Here is a 24,621-nt window from a genome sequence, read left to right as displayed (position 1 = left end):
GGGAAATAATGGATGCTGGATCATTGAACTCATGAGTTAGATATGTTTTTGAATCAGCCATGTTCTTATTGAACAAGTGCAAAAGACAGAATGACTTACTTGTACTCTTACGTCTTATGTTCTTGTTATTACATAATTGTTTACAGCCTAGATTACACAGCCAATAGAGTCAAATACTACATTTATGGATCACCTTAATTGATGGGCTCACCAGTAATTTTTCAAGTGTAACTACGAAATAGCTGTAGATTTTATTGTCACATGTACTCAAGTGTACAGAAGTACAGTGAAAAGTGTACAATGTCACCACACGTGGCATCAACTTGAGTACCAAAGTATCTGCGTATAAAATACATATGTACAATGTAGTAAGAGAAACAGAGTTAATAAGTTAAGCATTACTTCATAGGATGAGTAGAAAAATAAATACTGGCTAGCCAGTTTTGTCACACATCCCACCAGTGAATTAAAGAAAGCACAGGCATGGAATTTGAACCGGTGACTTTTAACAATAAAGGCCACAGCACAACCACTGAGCCAATGTTGCCATACCTCTTAATATTGGCTCATTTGTCACAACTCGATTTTTAAAGTTCTGTGGGGAAGCCACGGGGCATTTAGTCATGCTTGTAAATGTGGTTTGTAATTCAACTAAGTCTCAATTCTGCAGGGGAAGATATTTATGTACGTGAGATTAATAAACTTAAATACCCATCATATCATTCACTAGCTTTTTTAATTAAAAACTATAAGAAACCATCCACAGGAACTTCCTGCGAAGCTGCAAGTCGTGGCCAGCAGTGGCGCTGTGTGTGGAGGAGGGTGTCGCCGGGGAATGGGGGCCCTTCTCCGCTGTTCTTTCTTTAATGCCCCGGACGGGGCCTGGGAGAGAAACGTTGGTTGCTGGGATACAGAGGCCTGCTGTTGGAGCTGAAGCCTGGACCTCGGTTTTCGGGATTTTCGTCGTCTGTTTCTGCGGCTGCGAAGCAGGGAGCATTATTGCACGGTGGAAACAATAACAGAGCTTGAACTTAAGATGTGAGTAAAGCTGAATGAAGTAGCAGGGTTTTACCAGTGCTAACCCTGGGTGGAGGAGGAGCAACAACTGGAGGGATTTTTAAAACCCTCAACAGCCCTTTGTGGTGCAACCATAGAAACCAAACATAAGGAGCAGCAGCATCATGACTTGGTTCGATTCTATATAATATACACATTTCTGTTCAGCTGTTGAGTTCCTCTTTAAAAGAATTTTTGTGCCAAGACCAGGTTTGTCTGTGCTTTTTTTTGTCTTGGTGAATATGTAAAAGTAACTGAGCTAGTCCCGCGCCTTTGAGAGTTTTTTTTTCTCGGTTAGGTTGTAATTTCTGGATTCTGTATTTAAAGTCGAAGTTTAAACAAAAATCCATAAGAAATACGGATGCTGGCAAACAAACAAAAATTGAAATTGCTGGAAAAACTCAACAGGTCTGCAGTATCTGTGAAGAGAAAGCAGACTTAACATTTTTGAGTCCTATGGCTGTTTTTTGTTTTAAATTTGAAACGTTTGATTCGTAGATATTAGAAAATGTGCTGCGGGCACCGGATGCTAAAGCTGGGATGATTTTGACATCTTTGTTCATGTTCTCACTAACATTCATTGCTGTGACTCCACTTTTCGACAATCAGCTGTGCAACCAGACAGAGAGACTGCCATTTGGATTATACACAAATTTAATAATCTTTCTGACGATATCGTAATATAGTGCTAACCCTTTAACTGTTGCATTCATTCCATTTATGGAATGGAGAGTAGGAGTAACAATGAGTCTCTGAAACATAGCTTAAGTCTACATTCCTTTTGCAGAAATGCAATAATCTGCTATCTCAGATGCAATAGCCCATCGAGGGTTTTTGAAATGTTTTTAAAGATTGTAGGACCATTTTTGTACCATGATAGTTAAACTGTTGAATTGGTGAACTAATAGATTAGAGATCGTTCAGGAATTAGATGTTTTTACCTATCCATTTCACACACAAGCTTATTTCATTGACCAGGTAATGTTACTGCGATGACCCAGGTAATGCTGTTGCCACAATAGATCTTTGGTAAAAGGTAGAGTAAAGGGATTGGTTTTGCTCAGTTGGCTGGACTGCTCGTTTGTGTACAGTGTGATGTCAACAAAGTGGGTTCAATTCCCACACCAGCTGAAGTATTCTCCTTCTCAGCTTCTCCCCTTGTCTGAGGCATGATGGTGAACCACCAGCAGAAAGGAGCCCTATGGTCTAGTAAGACTATGGTGACTTTACTTTTTTGTAGCGCATGTGAAAAAAAAACTTGCTTGTTTTCTTATTTTCAACAGGTACCTGTTCGAATTGTGCATGTTTGACATTTGTACATGAGGGAGTTTCTTTAAACAAAAAAAACTTTTCTCTGGTTTCAGATAACACCTTTCCAGATCTTTGTAAAACCAGAAGCAGAATACTGCAGATGCTGGAAATCTGAAATAAAAAAACCAGAAATTACTAGAAATCTTTCAGAGACTGTCTACAGTTCAGGCTGATGGCCTCGCATCAGAGCTAAATGAGTAATAACAACCTCAAAACTGACAGTCCAAATCAAAATACTTTTTTTTAATAGTTCACTCAAGAAGGTATTGGCCACATGTGCGCAGAGATGGTAGACCTTTTAGGTTATTGTGTTGTATATGCATATCACAAACATATCTGCTGCTGTCCAAATTTGTAAACTTTCCATCTGAGACATTTGGATTATGATCAGCAATGGGAATTGTAACAGTGCTGAATGTTTGTTTCAGGTCTGTAATTAATTTGTGGTTCTGCTTGCAACAGCTCACTGAATATAGGTCAGGAATCAAACTTGGGACTATACTGGCCTATAATTAGTGCCATAATTAGTTACTGCAAGATAATTGGGCCAAATCTTCTGGTTTCTAAATTGGTGACTGGATTTGTGACTGAATATGAACATACGAAGTCTGTTATTGTCATGTCAATCATACCTATGTGGAACTAGCTAGAAGAGTTAGTGGCAATTCCTCTTATTCTGGGACACTCTACAATCATCTCTCACTCTTAGTTGGCATCAGATAGTCCTGTATTACTTACCTGGATAGTTACATGTTAAATGATTAGATTTAAACCTGGTGTCATTGCTTTGGTAGCATCACAATTGATCTGGTCCAATGACTGTACACAGAATTGGGTTGAATGGTACAGAAAAATGTCTTAACAGTGCAAAATTGCCTGTTTCACCAGGATCTGGTCTAATATTCTTTTAGTTCCCTAACCCTGGTTTTTTTTTATGTGTCATCTCTAAGTTTGGTAACAGGAACCTTCAACTGCCCAATTATTTGGGAACATCTGAATATCCTCCTCAAACTTTTCTCCATATCTTTTTTTTAAAGCCATTTTAAAACACCCTTCTTCAACCAAACTGCAGGTCAATTTATTTAATGCTCCCTCAGGGGGCATTAATGCTGCCCACTTATTTTATCATTCATTCTGAAAATATTCTCAACTTGGTAAACTTTCAATAAGTATTGTTTGTAATTTGATTCTAATGGGGATTTTCATCTCTTTAGATTATGGAATCTCTATCCAAATGCGAGTATGTAGGAAATCCACTTTCAAGCTGGGAAAATATTTTGTTGACTTCTTTTGATATCCAGCAGAAGGCAGTGCCTCATGTGACACCCACTGGATCAAGAAACCATGATGAGGCTAATGTGATTAGCCTGGCTTCCAACAGCAAAGGTATATTTATAGATGGGGAAAAAGGTTGTTAACATTTTTGAATGCATTCAAAGTATAAAATGTAGAGGACTATTTTACGAATATTTCAGCAGAATCAAATAATGTGGCAATGCTTTGTGTTTCCAGTTTTTCGGACCTGTGTTGTCATCTCTTATAGCTATCGGCAGCATGGAATTGAAATACTGTGTAATATTAATTGACCTCGAGTCTTTGAATGCTGGTGGCTCAGTGGATAGCTCTTCGGAGGGTCGATGCAGACTCAATCAACTGAATGATTTGATTTCCTTACTGATTAAAAATCTATCTTATCTCAATCTCAGACATACTTACTGACCCAACCTCAACAATCTCCTGCAACAAAGAATCCCACAAAATCTGAGATAAGCAATTTCTTCTCAGCTCTTTTAATGGGTGACCCCTTTTATTATTTTCTTTCACTCATGGGAATCGGGTGTAATTGGCTTAGCCAGCATTTATTGCCCATCCTTAGTTGTCCTTGAGAAGGTGGTGATGAGCTGCCTTCTTGAAATACTGCTGTCCATGTTTAAGATAGATGGTGTGGTGTCAGCCACATTCCACTCTTGGCGCACTTATTGCTTTGCACTGCCTCTGACTCTACTATTTTGGGCTCTTCCACTACCCAAGTGTCAATTTCAAAGGAAGTACGCACCCGGGTTGTTGGAATCTGAGTCCCTAGAACCTGAGCTGTTACTTCCCATGTAGACAGCACAGCATTTGCTACTTTCATTAGAGGCGCCAGCAGAAACAAAGAACCAAGTCTGAGCAAGGTGGAAAAATTCAGGTAGAAGGTAGAGTGGACAAAGTAGGTTTGGGGTGAGGGAAGGTTGAATTAGGTAGACTGAAGGGATGAAAGGGAGAGGTTGTCTGGTGATGGGTTTGAGGAGAGATGGGTTGAGTGAGTGGGGAATTTGGATGCTGTTGGAGGGAAGGGCAGAGCAAATTGGATTTCATAGGGAGAGAGGGAACAGTGGGCGAAGGAAGAAGGTGGATTTGGAGGGAAGAGATCTGGGAAGGTGGTATTGCTGAATGCATTTGTATGGGCTGATTACACTCAATGTGTAGGGGACTGAGAGGCAAGAGTCTTCAATGAGTTTTTTGGTGAAAATGGAGACAGTCGTTGAAATCTAAATGAGTAAACAAAATAAAAGTATTCTGAAAACACTTGTTATATTATTGTCTTATAATGATACTATACTCCTTTTTAATGCTGTGGTGTTGGTTAGTTTTGTTTTCCATCATATTAATTTTCAATAAATATTTGTTCATGGCTGTGAGCATTACTGGCAAGGACAGCCCTTTTTCCCCAACCCTATTTGTGCAGGAGAAGATGGTGGGAGAAAGTGTGGGCTGCAGATACTGGAGATCAGAATCAAAAATCGTGGTGCTGGAAAAGCAGTCAGGCAGGCAGCATCCAATGAACAGGAAAGTTGATATTTCGAACATAAGCTCTTCATCAGGAATGTATGGGGACCTAAGGGGGGCTGAGAGACAACTGAGGAGGGGATGGGGGCTGGGTGGGAAGGTAGCTGGGAATGCGATAGGTGGAGGTGAAGGTGATCGGTCAGATAAGTGGGTTGGATAGGTGGGAAGGAAGATGGATAGGTGGAACAGTTCAAGAGGGTGGTACCAAGTTGGAGGGTTGGATCTGGGATGGGGGGGGGGGGTTGGAGGATGGGGAGATGAGGAAACTGGTGAAGTCATAGAATCATAGAGATGTACAGCATGGAAACAGACCCTTTGGTCCAACCCGTCCATGCCAATCAGATATCCCAACCCAATCTAGTCCCACCTGCCTGCACCTAGCCCATATCCCTCCAAACCCTTCCTATTCATATCCAAATACCTCTTAAATGTTGCAATTGTACTAGTCTCCACCACTTCCTCTGGCAGCTCCTAACACACACGTACTGCCCTCTACGTGAAAAGATTGCCCCTTAGGTCTCTCTTATATCTTTCCCCTCACACCCTAAACCTATGCTCTCTAGTTCTGGACTCCCCGACCCCAGGGAAAAGACTTTGTCTATTTACCCTATCCATGCCCCTCATAATTTTGTAAACCTCTATAAGGTCACCCCTCAGCCTTCGATGCTGCAGGGAAAACGGCCCCAGCCTGTTCAGCCTCTCCCTCCAACTCTGGCAACATCCTTGTAAATCTTTTCTGAACCCTTTCAAGTTTCATAACATCTTTCCGATAGGAAGGAGACCAGAATTGCGTGCAATATTCCAACAGTGGCCTAACCAATGTCCTGTGCAGCTGCAACATCATCTCCCAACTCCTGTTCTCAATACTCTGATCAATTAAGGAAAGCATACCAAACGCCGCCTTCACTATCCTATCTGCCTGTGACTCCACTTTCAAGGAGCTATGAACCTGCACTCCAATGAGGTTAGATTGGAAAATAGTTTGAAGCACTGCTGTAATGTTTTGTTTTGTAAGTATGTAAACCAGCAAGGTCATGACTATATACACCAACTGCATTCAATGCTGAAATACTGAGGTCACTTCGGTGAATTTATACAAATGCATTTTTACACTGTCTTGACATTAATGGAAGGTATGCAAAGGGAGACTACTTGTTTTTAGTCACTTGAAGTCTAATGATTCCACCCATTTAAAGTGGCCCAGATGTATTTGCATTTCACTGCAGATCCTAAAAGTGCTATAATATGACATCATTCCTTGTCACAAATAATTTTGTGTGTGTTGTCTTGGTTTTTGTCACCTCTTCTGGTTACCAATTATAAAGCAGCCATTAATAGTTTATGTATATTAATTCTAAAAATCCCTTAATTTTGAACAGCTCCATTAAATCTTCACTTCCCTCTCTCCTGATCTAAAGGAACACCAATATATAGGTGACTTGCCACGGTGCACACATTCCTGACCTGACTCATTTTGCTGTTCCTTCACTGTCACTGGATCAAAATCCTGCAAGTCCCTTCTTAAAAACATAGTGGGAGTCCCTACAAGAACTAAGTGATTCAAGAAGGCATTTCACAACTTTTTCCAGGGTAATTGGGAATAAGCAATAAATGCTGGCCTAGTCAGTGATGCCAACATCCCGTGAATAATTTTTTGTTTTAAAAACATTATTGTGGCTACTCTGGTCTGTGTCTAGTCTGATCAAAATTACCCTTGTGACAACCATTCTGTGACTTCTTCAAGTAAAATTAATTCTAAATTTGGACTCTTGTGAAAGCTGATTTCCTCCTCAAAAGTTTAGGAGGAAGTGAGGACTGCAGCTGCTGGAAAGTCAGAGTCTAAAAGTGTGGCGTTAGAAAAGCACAACAGGCCAGGCAGCATTCAAGGAGCAGGAGAGTCGACTTTTCATCGGGAAGGGCTTGTGCTCAAAACATTGACTCTCCTGCTCCTCAGATGCAGCCTGACCTGCTGTGCTTGTCCACACCATACTTTTTGATTATCCAAAAATCTAGCCTACAGTAGAATGACAGGCATGATACCATGTCTGTTTTTCTCACTATTGAGTATTTTTCTCTGTTTCTAGCTATAGTTTCGGCTTTGAAAAATCTTCAGGAAAAGATTCGGCGTTTAGAGGTGGAACGTGCAGAAGCTGAAAAGAAAATGCAAAGTCTGAGCTATGAATCCGTTCAGTACACACATAGACCAGAGCGTGGAAAGGAAAATAACACTAGAATCGAGAAGGGAGTATCTAATGGTGAATGAGTAGTTTTGCTTTGTGCAATTGTTTTGGACTTAAAAATATTTTTATCACCAACTTCAGCCCGAAAATAAAGCAAAGCCATACTCCGTAATGCAACCAAGTTTTAAAATAAATCTATTAAAATGGTTTTGCATGGAAAGATAATTGTTTAAGGTCCATCTCTATTTGCCCACTTTGAAGGTAATAATAAGCCATCATTTTCAATTCATGTATGTGTGATAGAGATACTCATGCAGTTTAGTTAGGCACTGCTTAAGAGGTTGGTCTGTGCCTGTGTTCCTCACGTAATCTACTCAATTTTAACACTACCAACAATTGTGCAATGAAAATTAGCAAAGGGTGAAAAAAGAAACAGTGCCAACAGTCTATAGACACTGGTTTTAATAGATCCCTCTTGTTTCTCTGAGAATGCTGGAATAGCCTCTCTCTTTACCAATCCCCTTTTTCCCTCTCCCTGAAGCTAGATAAAGTGAAGAACTATTTCTGGAACTCCCTTTTTATCTTTCCCATTGAAGGCAGACAAGGTGATCTGCTCCGAACTTCTATCAGTTCAACCCTTCAGATGATATGTCTGAAGCTGAAAGTGCTAATTTTATTTTCTCCATTTGTGAAATTTGTCATTTTCCATAATGCTCCTTCTTATGTAGTGTCAATGGTTTGTTGTTATTTGGTAACTGATCACTTATGTAAATTGAGATTCGTAACATTGAGGAACTGGAGTATTCTTCACTTTTGCACATTTCTTTTTTAAAGCTTTTCTAGTATGACCCGTTCTTTCTTTATTTTATTATTTTTATGACTATCAAGTTTGTGCTGATGAATCAAGGTGTCAAGCTGCTGCTGATTCCCTGTGGCTAGCAATCCAACCTTTTACCTCTAACAAATACTTGACAGCAGAAACTGGAATATTCCAAAATCATAAGAAATAGGAACTGATGTAAGTCATTCAATAAATTTAATGACCTGATCTGATTGTAGCCTTAATTGCACTTTCCTACCTGACCCTGATCTGTTTAAGATTAGAGTGGTGCTAGAAAAGCCCAGCAGGTCAGGCAGCATCCGAGGAACAGGAGATTTAAAGTTTCGGGCAAAAACCCATCATCAGAAATCATTCCTGATGAAGGACTTTTTCCCAAAAAGTTGATTTCTAGGTTCCTTGGATGCTGTCTGACCTGTTGTGCTTTTCCAGCACCGCTCTAATCTTGATTCTGCTGTACCACTTCCACCTACCAGATCTGTTTAACTCAACCTTGAATATGTTTGATGATGCAACTTCCACTGCTCTCTGGGAAAGAGAATTCCAAAGATGACCAACTATGCAACAAAAAAAACTTCTTCCTCATTTCCTTAAATATGAAACCTCATATTTTGAAACTGTGCCCCTTGTTCTCGACTCTCCCACAAAGGGAAGTATCTAATCTGTCAAACCTTCTCAGCGTCTTGCGTTTCAACAAGATCAGCTCTCATTCTTCTTAAACTATGAAAGGAATAAGTCCAATTGATCTCTCCTAATTCCAGGAATCAGCCTAGTGAATCTTTTCTAAACTTCATCTAATCCAAGTAAATTCCACCTTTTTAAGAAAAAGTTAGGAGACTAAAACTTTTCACAGTTTCTGGGGGCAGTCTCTCAAGTTTTCTGTACTATAGCAAGAATTCCTTACTTCTATACTTCAGCCCCCTTGAAATAAAGACTATCATTCTGTTTCCTAATTACTTGCTGGCCTCTTGTGACTCATGTACTAAGACAGCCTGATAAGTCTGGAAATATATTTGGCAATCTGTCGTCTTTAAAATAAAATTCCACTTTTCTATTCTCTTTGCCAAAATGGATAACTTCACGTTTTCCCACATTATATTCCCATCTGCCAAACTTTAATCAACTCAATTAACCTAGCTCTATTGCTTTGTGCACTATTGTGTCCTCCTCAACTTTTTTACTACCTATCTTTGTGTCATTGGCAAATTTGGCCACAATACAATTCATCTAAATCCCTTGCTGGGGAATTCCTGATAAACAGTGAATTACTGATACTTGACCACATGGTTGAGACCGGAAACAACTGATAACATATTTTTTGTCTGAAAACCTGGCTGTGCAAGATGAGGGAATTGTCATAAAGCTGCCAGAGAACAACCTATGAAATAGGAGTGGGGGTAGGCCATTCAGCCCCTCAAGTTTGCCCTGCTATTCAACAAGATTGCGGATTCTTTATGTCCTGATTGCAACATGGCCCTCCCCCACCTATTATTGTATTATCAGAAAGTTTTGATACGCTAGACTTTGACCGTTCCTCCAAGTCCTTAATATAGGTAGTAAATAATTGAAACACTAGGATTGTGACCATTGCTACTTAATATCCTTCTGTCTCTTAGCCAATCCATCCAAAACATTATCCATGAGCTTCAATCTTGTGTACTTATCTTTTATATGGCACCTTACAAAGTACCTTCTCATAACATATCCGGGTTCCCTTTCATCAACTCTGCTTGCTATATCCTCAAAGAATTCTAACAAATTTGTCAAACATGATTGTGTGCTTTTGGATGGCATAGTTGTGTTGGTATGTTTTTCATGAGAGTTCACAAATTGCTGATTTTTGATAAGGGATAGCATTGTAGCTGTACTGAGGGAGGATATTTCCAGGATTACATCCAGGGAAATTATTTGGGTGGAACTGAGAAATAAGAAAGGGATGATAATCTTATTGGGATTGTAATATATAGGCCCCCTAATAGCGGGAAATTGACAAACAAATTTGTAAGGAGATCTGTTATCTGTAAGAATCATAGGGTGGTTATAATATGGGATTTTAACTTTCTAAGCATAGACTGGGACTGCCATAGTGTTAAGGATAGATGGAGAAGAATATGTTAAGCATGTACAAGAAAATGTTTTGTTTTAATATGTGAATGTACCTAGTAGAGAAGATGCAAAACTGCACCTACTTTTGGGAAATAAGGCAGGGCAGATGACCGAGGTGTCAGTGGGGGAGCACTTTGGGACCAGTGAGCGTAATTCTATTAGTTTTAAAATAGTGATGGGAAAGGATAGACCAGATCTAAAAGTTGAAGTTCTAAATTGGAGAAAGGCCAATTCTGACAGTATTAGGCAAGAACTTTCAAAAGCTGACTGGGGGCAGATGTTTGCAGGTAAAGGGATGGCTGGAGAATGGAAAGTCTTCGGAAATGAGATAATGAGAGTCCAGCGACAGTATATTCCTGTTAGGGTGAAAGAAAAGGTTGGTATGTGTAGGGAATGCTGGATGACTAAAGAAATTGAGGTTTTGGTTAAGAAAAAGAAAGAAGCATATGTCAGGTATAGACAGGAGAAAGAGAGAGAGAGTGAATTCTTCAAGTGTAAAGGCAGTAGGAGGGAAATCAGGAAGGCAAAAAGGAGGCATGAGATAGCTTTGGCAAATAGAGTTAAGGAGAATCCAGAGGGTTTTTATAAATACATTAAGGACAGAAGGATAACTGGGGAGAGAATAGGGCCCATCAAAGATCAGCAAGATGGCCTTTATGTAGAGCCACTTAAGATGGGGGCAATTATGGATAGTCAGCATGGCTCTGTGCTTGGGAAATCACGTCTCACAAACTTGTTTAAGTTTTTTGAAAAAGTACCAAAGAGGATTGATGAAGGCAGAGCGATAGACATGATCTATGTGTACTTCAGTAAGGCATTCAACAAGGTTCCCCATGGGAGATTGGTGAGCAAGTTTAGATCACATGGATAACTAGCCATTTAGATACAGAACAGGCTCAAAGTTAGAAGACAAAAGGTGGTGGTGGCGGATTCATTTTCAAACTGGAGACCTGTGACCAGTGGAGTGCCACAAGGATTGGTGCTGGGTCCACTACTTTTCTTCATTTACATAAATGATTTGGATGTGAGATTAAGAGGTATTGTTAGTAAGTTTGACACCAAAATTGGAGGTGCAGTGGACAGCGAAGAAGGTTCCCTCAGATTACGACGGGATCTTGATCAGGTGGACCATTGGATTGAGGAGTGACAAATCGAGTTTAATTTAGCTAAATGTGCGGTGCTGCATTTTGGGAAAGCAAATCTTAGCAAGACTTATAGTTAAGGTCCTAGGGAGTGTTGCTGAAAAAAGAGACTTTGGATTGCAGGTTCATAACTTCTTGAAAGTAGAGTCACAGGTAGATAGGATAGTGAAGATGATGTTTGGTATGCTTTCCTTTATTGGTCAGAGTATTGAGTACAGGAGTTGGGAAGTAATGTTGTGGCTGTACAGGACATTGGTTAGGCCACTGTTGGCATATTGCGTGCAATTCTGGTCTCCATCCTATTGGAAGGATGTTGTGAAGCTTGAAAGGGTTCAGAAAAGATTTACAAGGATGTTGCCAGGGTTGGAGGATGAACTATAGGGAAAGTTTGAATAGACTCGGGCTGTTTTCCCTGAGGCATCAGGCTGAGGGGTGACCCTATAGAGGTTTATAAAATTATGAGCATGGATAGGGTAAGTAGACAAGGTCTTTTCCCTGTGGTGGGGGATTCCAGAACTAGAGGGCATAGGTTTAGAGTGAGAGGGGAAAGATATAAAAGAGACCTAAGGCACGCGGTGTGAGTGTATGCAATGGGCCACCAGCAGAAGTGATGCAGGCTGGTACAATTGCAACATTTAAAAGGCATCTGAATGGGTATATAAATAGGAAGGATTTGGAGGGATATGGGCCAAGTGCTGGCAGGTGGGTCTAAATTGGTTTGGGATATCTGGTTGACAAGGACAAGCTGGGCTGAAGGGTCTGTTTCCATGCTAGCATGAATATGTGGTTGAATGATGGGGATATGGAATCATGACTGCTGCTCTTATGTAGCATTAAACCCCAATACTGATGTGATGATTGACCTGATTCTCTGTGGTACATAACAAGCAGGAGATATGCTTTTAAATTATGACATAATTTCCCTGCTGAGATTTTGAGGCTCAGCCGCTCTACAGGCATTAAAAAGATAAGGCAAAAATATCGAAACTTGGAGAAGGAAATTGAGAAATCCAGTGGTTCGTTAAAGAATGAAACAAAACTCCATTATTAAACCAGTTCTAGACAACTGTTGTTCTTTATTCAGAACTTGCCGTCCAACTGGCAAATGTTGAAGACCGCTGTTCACTTCTGGAGAAACAATTAGAATATATGAGAACGATGGTGGACCATACAGAAACGGAGAAGAACATTTTATTGGAAAAACAGGTGAATGTGGCAAATTACGATTGTCTTTATTTGGGTTGTGCATTGCATGTTGTTAAAAAATGGCTTCAAGTGTGCATCCAGAGCCATACTGTATATACCAGTCGCTTGTGACTTCATTCCCACAACTAATTGCGCCTCATGCAATGCATCCTGAGTAGGTTCCACGTTCTCTTCTACAAGCAGTTTGGGAGTGTATATCTGCTAGCATTTGTTGATAATCAGTAGACAGCGTGTATGTTGTATTACCTTCACAAATCTTTGACCGATGTATATTGACAAGAGAAAGCCACCAAACAAACAACGCTGATTAAGTGCCTTTATATAACATGTTTAACACAACAATACACCTCAAAACATTTCAAGAGCATTGTTAAAACATTTTGAGATATTTGGATAAATTGACCAAAGGCTTGGTCTTTTTACAGCATCATGTGTAGAGAGCTTAACTGATTATACTATGGTGGATTGAAAGACTTCACATTAATTGATAAAAGTTACCTGAAGAGATTTGTTCATGATTTGGAATTGTCAGAAGTAGAAACTCATTGAATCCAAAGCACTTAATTTACAAATAGAGGTTCCCAAAATTAGGCGACATGAAGTAAAAAGAGGTGAATGCCCTTAACAGACTTTGGAGGTAAATTATTCAGTTGAAAACATGGGTGATATGCTGATGACGGTTGATACCTTAAGAATATACTACTTGTAATTTGGTGATAGAAACATTAGTTGTATATAAACACATTTCTGGATATTTTTTCAAGAAATGGGCTGGGTGCTTCCACGAGTGATTTAGTGCTGGGTGGGTAGCAAAACTTCAGTAATGTGAAAGGGCACTTTTGGCTATCAGAACAATTAAAAAAAGGTGAATTTCCACTTCACATTTTCATTGCTGTAAGTGAATATGGAAGCAATTATTACATTTACACTTTTTAAAAAAAAACGTTTTGTGCTTTCATGTTAGAGTTATCCTAAAAATTCCATACCAACATTTTGAATGTACCTTAAATATAGTGTAACTTAGTACTTGGCCAGCAATGTCCTCTCAAGTTTACTGTCGCACTGAGAAGGATTTTCATCACTGTTTCCAGAGTGATGTTGGAGAATTAGTGGTGTTTTCCCACAGGGAGTGAAAATTAAAGGTTGTGTTCCTCTTCATATGCTATCCCCTAAGCCCAAGGTTGGCTTACTTCCTTTCAGAGTTGTGGGACCTGAGGTGACTAAATATTTTAATGCTAGATCTGCACATTCTGGGGAAAGTGATGTTTGAAGAAGTGAATGGTCAGGTGTTTGCACACACTTTCTGCTGTTTGCACTTGGCCTCCACCTGAGTCGGTGAGAGATGTTTGAGATGGTTGGCATCTTTACAGATGCTTCTTCTGTAGTTTGAGTTCCCTTGGACAAGGGATTCCCATGAGTCTTTGGGGAAATTGCATTTGTTTCTCTGAGGTTTTGAGAACATCTTTGAAGTGTTTTCTGTACCTCCTGATAATCACTTGCTGTGCTGAAGCTTAGAGTAGAGAACTTGCTTCAGAAGTTGTCAGGTATGCTGGTATTGTGGCCTGTCCAGTACAGCTGATTAACAGCGACCAGTGACTCGATGGGCATATTGACTAAAGAGAAGACAATGGTATTGGAGCATCTATCCCACTGTTGGATTTGCAGGACTTTCTGGAGACATCATTGCTGATATTTTTCTAGTGATTTGTGATGTTAGCTGTACATCGGCTATGTTTCTGACACACCAAGTAGGGCAGGTAGCACCATGCCATGTTCTGTAGATCATGACATTGATGCTGAGTTTGAGGCCTTTGTCATCAAACACTTTATTCCTCAGATGGCCAAAGACTGCACTAGATCACTGGAAGCAATGTTGAATTTCATCGTTGATGTTAATCCTTGGTGAGAAAAGGTCCCAAGGTATGGGAATTAATCAGTGTTGTTCAGTGGCTGGCTGGGGATCTTGATAGTTGGAGGGCAGTGTTGCACTGTGGAAGCAGTCAGATGGTCTTGGTTCAGGATTAGAGGCAATGCAGGTTTCACAAATACCATGGACATTATAGCTTTTAATTTCAAAACATCTTTTGTAAAATAAGTCTGCTGCAGCCAAAATGTGAAGTTAATTTAGTTGCTTTTTGGCAGAGACTTGTGTGGGGCTAATGGAATATCTCAACTGGAAATCATAGAATCATACTGTACAGAAAATGCTCTTTGGTCCGTTGAGTCTGTACCGCCAAAATTATGCTACTATCTACAATAATCCCACTTTCTCACGCTAAGATCAGGAGAAGCTCAAATAGAGAGAAATATAACAGGAAGTGTTAATGAGGGTGCTGATGGTCTTCTGTCCCTTAACAGAGAGTCACTTCTTGCAGAATTGTTGTCCTTTGTCCTTCCAGAAATATATAGAAGAAAGAATTAATAAAATGGACTGCAACACTAGGACTGTGTGAATTATTAGTAGAGTGTGGCGCTGGAAAAGCACAGCAAGTCAGGCAGTATCCGAGTAGCAAGAGAATTAACATTTCAGGCAAAAGCCCTTCATCTTTCCTGATGAAGGGCTTTTGCCCGAAACAACAATTCTCCTGCTCCTCAGATGATGCCTGACCTGCTGTGTTTTTCCAGCGCCACAGTCTCCACTCTGATCTCCAGCATCTGCAGTCTTTACTTTCTCCTGTGTGTGTATAATTAGCCTGATGTCCTAGTGTGCTGTGAAGGTTACAGCTCTGAGAACAGCCATTTAAAAACCTCTGCTGTACAGGTAAAAACAAAACATAAGTTCTCTTTCGTACCTAGTGCTGGAAACAAACTAATCAACAAGGCAGTCAAAAGAAAACAGTACAATAGAAGGACTCGGTTTAAGTGCTCGAAGCCAGTTACCTCCAGCCATTGTTGAAAGGGGTAAGAGCAGAAGAACCTCGATCAAGCAACCAAAGCCACAAATCTCCAAATCAACTAAGAAACTGCTACTGTCAATGTTATCAGTGATATCCAGTTCAATGGCCATAAGCTTCAACCATTTGCTCTTCAAGAACAATTCAAAGACTGATCATACACTTTTTAAAAAAAATCTTTTTGGACTCTCTGCAAATCTGTATGCAATGTGTTGTGTTGCTATTTCTTCTCATGTTTAATAACTAATGAACTAACTCTTATTTTATTAATTCATAAAAACTTAGTTAAATTGGCCCCTTTTTAAAACAAATTTATTTAGGTCTAAAGGCGGAGTGATTGGACCCATGGCTAGGTGGATCTCATTGAGATTTTGGTCCAGCTTAACAAACCCAATCAGGGAACCCTGGCTGACAGGAGATTGAGAGTCTCCTCATTTAGGGACAGGCTCAGGGTTGGCTGGTCAGAGCCCATGTACTGTAAAGCAAGGGTGATTCGATACCGGCCTCTCTGCATTTATTTAGGAAGAAAGCTATCTACAAGGGAAGCTTAATGGTTTGTAGTATCCTATTTGGAGCACTTACAATTAGGGGAACCTTTCCTGGAGACTGATCACAATAAGTGGAATGTTGTGGCAAAGAAGGTGGAGAAGAACATTGGTGTGATAACGTCACCTTGCTCAACCCCAGTTTGCACATACAGTGGCTCAGTTTCTGAGGATCTTGGCTTTAATGTCTTGCAGTAGGGGGAGAATGGTGACACATTTCTGTGGGAAGATAAATTTGAGGAGGATGATTCTGAATCCTTCCTAGTTTTCAGAGTTGAATGCCTTTGTGAGGTCGAAGAAAGCCATTTACAAAAAGTGCTGCTGATCTCTTACTTGCCTTGGTGTGAAGATCATGTACATTGTGCCTGTTGATGGATGTAATTTGCATTTCACTGAGAGGGGCAATTGGGAATTTGGCATCTGGCCTCACTTACAGCCTCATTTCATTCAGTATCAAATCTGTGTCCACAAGTTACTTAAAACATGAAATATTTCTCCTGACTTCTCTCCGGATCTTCTGTGACTTGTTTAAATTGATGAAATTTTGTTACTAATTCTAACCTGAAGAAAATAACTTTGTATTCACTCCATCAAAACACTTCAGAATTTTTGAACCTTCTATTGACTCTAGGATAATGTTTTTATTTGAAGAATCATTTGTTTTTCATTATGTCATTCTTTGACTGAGATCATTCTCTAAGTTGGCATATAGTACAATGCCATATGTTGCAAACTCGATTAGTTTTACTGAATGTTTTTTGGATACGTGTGCATGGAAAAGATTTCTCCATCAGCATGAGATGGAGAACAATATTTGAATGTATTCTTTTTATTATTCAATTTTCCATAATATTTATCTTGAAGTAAATGTATACTTTGACACCTAGACCTCACTGCAGACGGATAGGCACTGGAACCATGCAGAACTGCAATCAAAGCTTGAGAAACTGGAAATCCTAGAACAAGAGTGTTTAAAAGTCAATGCAACACAGACCAGAGCTGAAGTAAGTAATGTATTTTTACTTAAAGTCCAACAATAATATATAAGAACCAAACTGATTAACATGTTTTTAATCATTTTCCATTCCTTAAACTAATATTGGCAAATTCCAAAGTTAGCATTGGGCACCTCTTCAATGTCAACCTCCTAAAATTAAAGAGTTATGACCGAAGATTGGAGAAAAGTACCATATTATTTGAACATTCAAAGCCCTTTATGTTGTAGCAGAAGTTGTTATAAGATTTAGAAACTGGTGAGTATCTACTAATTTACCAGCATTTGCTAATCTGTTGTTGGTAGCATCCAATTGCAGTAGTTGAGCTCCTCTTCAGCAATGATATTCATCTGAAGTTTTTCAAATGTCAAGACAATGAAAAATGTAAATCTCCTCTATCTTTTTGGTTTTTCAGCAGGTCTCATTTGTTTTTTTGCAAAGTTCAGGGGAGCATTTTTATGAAATTGACTGACACTGCTTGAGCACTGGTCTCCTGGTGTGCCAATTGCTAACATATAAATAACAATGAGAATAGAGGAGATTTGTGCACGAATCTCAATGTGAATGAGCAGGTTGCCAAAATATAGTTCTGGTTTGTTTTGTTCTCTTTGCCAAAGAAACAAAAGACAAGATGACCACACTTGAAAAGGAGGTTTTCTTTTTCCAGTGTAACTTTCTATCGTGATGTGTTCAGTTTTAAATTCTAACACTTTTAGATTGCTGTAAATGTCTTTCAATTCTAGAAGAAAATTTACGAACTAGGACAGAAGCTTCAGGAAGAAGAACATCAGCGTAAACTTATACAAGATAAAGCAGCTCAGGTGAGTGGAGAAAAACAGATAAGTTTTTGATTTTCTTGTGAGGAGAGGTTGAATAGATTGGGCATGTACTCACTGGAGTATAAAAGAATGAGAAGCAATCTTATTGAAACTCACAAGGTTGAAAGGATATGTGTGAAAGGGTTGTTTCTCCTTACAAGAGAGTCCAGGACTAGAAGGCAGAGTTGCTGACAAAGGGCTCATACATTTAAGATGGCAATGAGGAGGAATTTCATCTTGTTGAAAGTGGTGAATGTATTAAATTCTTTACCACATAGGGTTGTTGAGGCTGGGTCATCAAGTGCATTCAAAGTTGAGATGGACACATTTTTAATCAGTTAGGGAATTGTAGATTGTGGTACAAAGACAGGAAAGTGGAGCTGAGGATCATTTGATCAGCAACAATTTCATTGAATGTTGGAACAGACTCAGTGGGTTGCCCTCCATAAGACAGTCCCTTCATACGTAGTATCAGCCTAGTGAACCTTCTGTAAATTGTCTCCAATGTTAGTATGCCTTTCCTTAGATAAGGGACCTAGAACTATTTGCAGTATTCCAGCTAGTGTCTGTCTAGTGCCTTGTATGGTTTTAGAACAGTCTCCCTACTTTTACATTCCACTTCCTTTCAAATAAAGGCCAACATTCCATTTACCTTCCCTGTTACCCACTGAACTTGGATTCTAGCTTTTTATGAATCAGTGATGAGGGGGTCCCAAATTTCCCTGTTTTGTACACTTTCTGACATCTTTCTCCATTTAATTAATATTCACCTCCTCTATTCTCCTTTCTGTCAAAGTGCTTATTTTCTGTATTTATGTACAATCTATTCCATCTGCCATGGTTTTGTCCATTCACTTAACCGTTGCATCCTTTTGCAAACTTTATTGCAGCCTCATCACTTGCCTTCCTATCAATTTTTATCATCACAAACTTCGTGCCAATTTTTCAGATTTCCAGTATTTGTGGTATTTTGTTTTGATCGTTTTTAAATTACTGCTTATGATGTCATATCTGCACAGAATGATTATGATATGATACTTAAAAATAACTTAAAAGTCAGAGTATTTTAAAAAAAAACAATTTTCAAATTTCCCCTCATCCTTTTGAACAATTTATTTCTGTAAATTTGTAATTCTGCAGTAGAGTTGTTGAAATGTGAAGAATGAAAACTTATAACAGAATAAATTGAATCTTATTCCAATTTTTTTTCTTTTTTGTTGGTACAAAAGAGGCTGTGTTTGCTGACCCTGCATGCGCATTAGCAGATGTGGCTGTGAAGGGGGAAGGACTGGACCAGATTGGAGTGGCTAGAATTTTCTCCCAACCCCTCACCAGCCCCATCCAGCCTCCACAGTCCCCACTGCCCTATCTATAATACAGTGCACGTCTGTCTCCGATATCTAATGAATAACTCATTAAAGGGTTAACTTGGACTTTGCTGTGCTCAGCCAGGTGCTGGTGTGTACCTTGCTGGTTAAGGTGCTTGTCCAGTGGACTGACCTTTGAAAAGGTGTCTTTGATCAGAGCTCATTGCTAGGTGCAGGGACTTGTATATCTTTGATTCAAAATTTGTCAGAGTTCAAACCTTATTGCTAATGTTGAATGTTTCTCAATCATACTTGGTTTCAGCATTTGGGAATTGATAGTGTGTAATGCACCTTTCTCATTCTAGTTTTCATGGCTTGTGTTTGCTTTTTTTATAACAATCCTTTTAGGAACTATTAAATGATTAATTATTAAATAAAATGTGTTACAGCGATTGAATTGTTCCCATGCTCTAAACATGGCTGTGGATGAGAGATGATATGATTTATGAATTCCCTACTGGGCGTATTAGGTCATGCGACAGCTCCATGTTTGAAGAGCTATTTAGTGTGTAAGCTATGTAGTACCATTTGCAAACATGTGGTTGTTTGTTTAATAATTGTTAAGCTGGCCAGTGAAAACCTGGAACTAAAATGAAATGAAGATTTGTTTAGAACATTGCAAAATCCTCACAGAATTTACTAATATGTCATAATTGAATATTTTAGAATCTAAATGGTGTACTGAAACTGTGTTGATCTCACTTTTATTATCCTTCCAAATTTTTGAAAATTCATCATGGAACAAACTGATATGTTTATAATGTCTAAATAATGGTGGCCAACTTAAATCTAGATTTCAAAAGTATTGCACAAGGCTTGAGCCCTTTAGAAACTCTATTTAATACATCTGTCTCTTTCCAGCTTCAGACTGGACTCGAAATAAACAGAATACTTATAGGATCGTGCTCTGTAAAGAAAAAGAAGAAAAGGAAAGACATTACAAAGGTGAGAGGCAGCATTGACTGAAATTATTTGTAAATAAAGGCAACTGTTACTGCATTTTTACAGCTTCAATTTCAAGCAAGTCTTTATAAATTGTTTTCACATGTTTAGATATTCCCTATGTAATAACCTATACAAGGACAGAAAAATAGATTCTTATTTATGTCCAGATTATAAGTCTATAAAGTTTAAATTTTAATTTGGATGTGACTAACTATATTAATCAACTTAGTAGAATTTTCTCATTATGGAGAGCCAGTTTTGTGCTTTGTGAGTAATCATGATTTATACAATGGCTTGTTTCAGAGCCAAATACATAAAGGTGGCAACAACGTATGGAGCCAGTCATGGCTGTACTATTCATTTTGATAGATCCACTAAAGGGTGCACAGTTGAATGTGGCACTTAGCCAATGTTATCCTGTTATTGTTAGATGAACAGATCTAGAGGAGCAAGTGATCTGTCAACAGAGGAATTGTGATCTTTCAAGGATTGTGAGAACTTGTGGAGGGGTAGGCCACTAAACCTTGTGACTACAAACAAAGCAATAGTTGGGCATGGGATTAAGTGGATGATGATATTCTGCATCTGCAGGAGCTGATGCAGCACACATGTAGAGAAGAGGAATGAGCGGCAGAATGCAACAAAGGTCATCCCCTTGGCACAGATTATGTCGAGAACAAAGCTACCTGAAAATGAGAGAGCATTGCAGCTGAAGAAGACTGCATCTAGTTCATATGTGAAAGCACAAAATTGCAACTCAAAAATCACTGCCCTATTTGTAATTTCAAATAAATGTGGCTTTGCAGGCATAGAGGGCATATATTTGTCTCCATCTCTTAATTCCAACAGTTGCAGAGCGCCATTAGTTGCAACCATGTGACTATCAAGACATTGAATGAACAGCCAGTGAGTTTCACCAAGTGGGAGGATGTTTATTCCCTAAAGATGTAACCATATATTCAAGAACTTTCTGCCTCACTAGTGTGGTCTCACTAATCTGATAGCTCCATTGACTTGGTCATTGTACGGTACTACTGAGTGCCACAGCTCCTCTTGCTATTACCAGAACTCTATGAATGTATTCTGGAGGGCCTGCGGCAGACCCATAGAAATGCTATAACCGAAGCCAACTGCTCACAAGATCACCACTGAGCATATCATCAGGCATCTGAAGATATAATTCCACTGCCCAGTTAGGGCATGCCCTTGCATTTATTTGTGCAAGGATCTTGAAGAGAATGGACCAAGTGGTGTCCTCATGTGTATGTATCAATGCTGCCAAATCTTCCACAGGCCTAGAGCCATCCCGCTGACACCTTCACCCACCTCCGATATTCTCCCTTCACCTAGACCCCTTCCTTTGGCCTTTTACCTGCACTTGACACTTTTATTGAGAATTGTTTATGCAACATTGATTGCCTTTATTTTCTGCTCCTCATGTAATTGAAACTATTTCCTTCTAACTTGACTACACTCCATGCTCTCAGATCCAGTCCTGACTTTGTCACCAAACATGCTGACTGGGTGGTACTGTTGTCTGGCATACTGATCTCTACATTGCGCTAGCTCTTGGACACCACCTACTGTCTTCCCCAGGACCATGGCACCACAATCGAGGGTCAGACCATTGTGTCCAAGACTGTCATCAACATCATCTCAACTGGGGATCTCCCTGCGACAACCTCCTGACTACTAGTCCCCCAGCTAGCTTCACCCCTCCCAAAAGACCACAAATAGGACTGCTTATACCTGCCCCATGGAACTTCTTCCTACCACGACTTTTTTTTTGTGTTCCCTCATCTAGTTCCTGCTCACTTACATCCACAATTCTCCTGATGCTTTATGCTGGTTTCAAAATTTCCAGTTTGCAGACAGCGTCTGCCTCCTCTTCACCATAGACATGTAATCCCTTTACCTGTCCATCCCCATCAACATGGTCTCAGGACTGGCTCAGAAGACCTGAGCCATCCCTATCCACTACCATCCCCCGTGAACCTAGCTGAGTTTGTCCTCACTTTGAACGTCATTTTTAAAATTCCTCTCACTTTTTCTTCTGGTCAAAGATGTGGCCGTGGGTACCCATGTGAGCCCGTGTTATGTCTGTCTCTCTATGGGGTCTCTTTGTGCTCCTTGACTTTGGACTGTATGAAACCTCATGGCATTGGTCAAACATGGGCAAGGAAAACTGAATATTATGCTACTCCCACTCCTCCCCAGCTGACGAATTTAATGTTGAACACCGCTTTGATAAAGTCCTGAGGGTAACAAGAATGCAGAATATGCTCTGGTGGGAAACTTCAATGCTAAACAGGATATATATTTTAGATTCCAGCATCCTTGGCAGTTGCTCTCATAAGTTTTAAAGATAAAGCTAAAATTCTCTGATTGTAAATAGTGTGCCTCTTAGCTTTTCTAACGATCTTTTACAAGGAATTGCTTTCTTTTCCAGAATGAGATGAGAAGAGAAAACTCGTGCTCGCCTCGTGTTTCGTCAGGCCATGCAGAATTTCCATTTGTTGCTGGCACTGTAAGTTTCAAAGAGTGAAGTTTTTGGTCAGTCTATTCTCGCATACAGAGAAGACAATGAAGCTTTGTTATTTCAAGCACTGGTGATGTTTGACAGAGAGTGATGTGAAGCAATCAATATGGTATTATACCCAGTTGTAAGAATAAGAGCTGAAAATGTGTTGCTGGACAAGCGCAGCAGGTCAGGCAGCATCCGAGGAGAAGGAGAATCGACGTTTCGGGCATGAGCCCTTCTTCAGGAATGAGGAGAGTGTGCCAAGCAGGCTAAGATAAAAGGTAGGGAGGAGGGACTTGGGGGAGGGGTGTTGGAAATGTGAGAGGTGGAAGGAGGTTAAGGTGAGGGTGATAGGCCGGAGTGGGAGTAGGGGTGGGGGTGGAGAGGTCAGGAAGAAGATTGCAGGTTGCTGACTGACCTGCAGCGCTTTTCCAGCAACACATTTTCAGCTCTGATCTCCAGCACCTGCAGTACTCACTTTCTCCTAGTTGTAAGAATAAGTTTGGCCGATTACATCTTACTATAGTCCATTTTCTACTAATGAATGTGAAATGCAGAATAAGTGGCAACTGTTTACCCGTGAGTAAATATATAATTTGGATTGGATTTTGCACCTCTAGAAGAGTGATGATGGAGGAGTGTTACGGGTTGGATGCACAAGTTTCTTTGCTCAACTTATAAATAAATTGAAAGACTTTCAAAAGAAGGAAGTAAGGAACTCTTGAAGTTCTATTTTAGGAGATTTGGTTACTGAGCAATGAAATGTTCACAGTATAGGAATCAAACCCATTTTCTGTGGCGCACCAAATGCTCATTATCCATGGGGAATAGGTGCATGGACTTCCTGTAGCTAATTTTAAAAAAAACTGTGGATACTGCTTCAATGTAACTCCTATCCACATGAAGGATCAAGTGATTAGACTGGACAAGTCAATGGGAAAAGCAATGGAGTCTGGGTTAACCTTGTGAATACACAGATCTGCGGGATAGCATTCAGCGGATAATGAGTGAGTGCATTGCACACTATTAGTACTTTGTTCTGATGAAAGCTTCTTTCCACCCCTCCCCCAATTAAAATTTATGTCATTAAGTAATTTTGCCCAAGTTAACTACATAAAATGAAATGGGTAGTAATGTCAGCTAAGACTACAGTACATGTCCCATATAGATGTTAAAGTTATTCTGCATTTGGAGTCACTGTGGTCATTGAAGTCTTATGCAGCTTATCAAATGTGTTCAGTTCTATGGAAGCAAATGTATAGAGATCCTGGTGTGAAGAAAATTGCTTTTTTTTTAACACATTCTCAAATTGCTCTGTTTTTGTGTTCAAGTCTGTTAGTTCCAGCCATTCTGTCACAGCAAATGTACAGAATGTTTTCCATCTGATGAAGCATTATAACACAATGAAGTTTGATGGAAGACAGAAACGTCCCATTGAAAGGACTGCTAAGAATTCACGAAAAATAACTTCTCATCCTGGCAGAGTGAAGAAAGGGGATCTACAATTTGTATCCTGTCCCTCATCCTCTTCACTAACTGATCTTTCTGAGCTTCTCTTAGCATTACAAGATGAGCTGGGCCAAATGAGCTTGTAAGTATAGAAATACAACTCTAGTCTAGAGAGCAAAGTACAGATTTGGGTGGGATGATCTCCAACTCCACCTTTTAAATATCTTTATTGCCTCCTAGACAATCATTTCTCTCCATTTGCCAGCTTCTCTATATGGATATGGAGTTTAAACATTTTTTTTCATCTAATGTTGAATCTATGCACCTTATATGAGAATTTTTGATAATCTCCAAACATTTTAGTGTTGAATTTAGGCACCTGTTGTTTAAGCACATTCTAATTGTGCATTTCTTTTGTT

The 24,621-nt window shown here is 39.6% G+C and overlaps 1 protein-coding gene across 2 annotated transcripts in view; it reads left to right on the top strand.

Moving 5' to 3' along the window:
- The first annotated feature begins 880 nt into the window (after window positions 1-880).
- Window positions 881-24,621, top strand: part of cep57l1 (centrosomal protein 57, like 1) — a 36,048-nt gene continuing 12,307 nt past the window's right edge. Inside the window, exons 1-9 of one of the 2 annotated variants that reach the window (XM_060856422.1) lie at window positions 881-1,038; window positions 3,582-3,753; window positions 7,281-7,451; window positions 12,547-12,668; window positions 16,995-17,111; window positions 17,846-17,923; window positions 20,149-20,232; window positions 22,682-22,759; window positions 24,085-24,344. In XM_060856422.1, the coding sequence (XP_060712405.1) occupies window positions 3,585-3,753; window positions 7,281-7,451; window positions 12,547-12,668; window positions 16,995-17,111; window positions 17,846-17,923; window positions 20,149-20,232; window positions 22,682-22,759; window positions 24,085-24,344 (1,079 nt within the window). In that variant the 5' untranslated portion in view covers window positions 881-1,038; window positions 3,582-3,584. The remainder of the gene's footprint in view (window positions 1,039-3,581; window positions 3,754-7,280; window positions 7,452-12,546; window positions 12,669-16,994; window positions 17,112-17,845; window positions 17,924-20,148; window positions 20,233-22,681; window positions 22,760-24,084; window positions 24,345-24,621) is intronic. The other variant, XM_060856431.1, reaches the window with a different exon arrangement.

Source organism: Hemiscyllium ocellatum, chromosome 3, assembly GCF_020745735.1.
Source record: "Hemiscyllium ocellatum isolate sHemOce1 chromosome 3, sHemOce1.pat.X.cur, whole genome shotgun sequence".
Taxonomy (NCBI): domain Eukaryota; kingdom Metazoa; phylum Chordata; class Chondrichthyes; order Orectolobiformes; family Hemiscylliidae; genus Hemiscyllium; species Hemiscyllium ocellatum.
The sequence above is the reverse complement of the archived record's forward strand: the minus strand, read 5'-3'. Positions and strand labels throughout refer to the sequence as shown.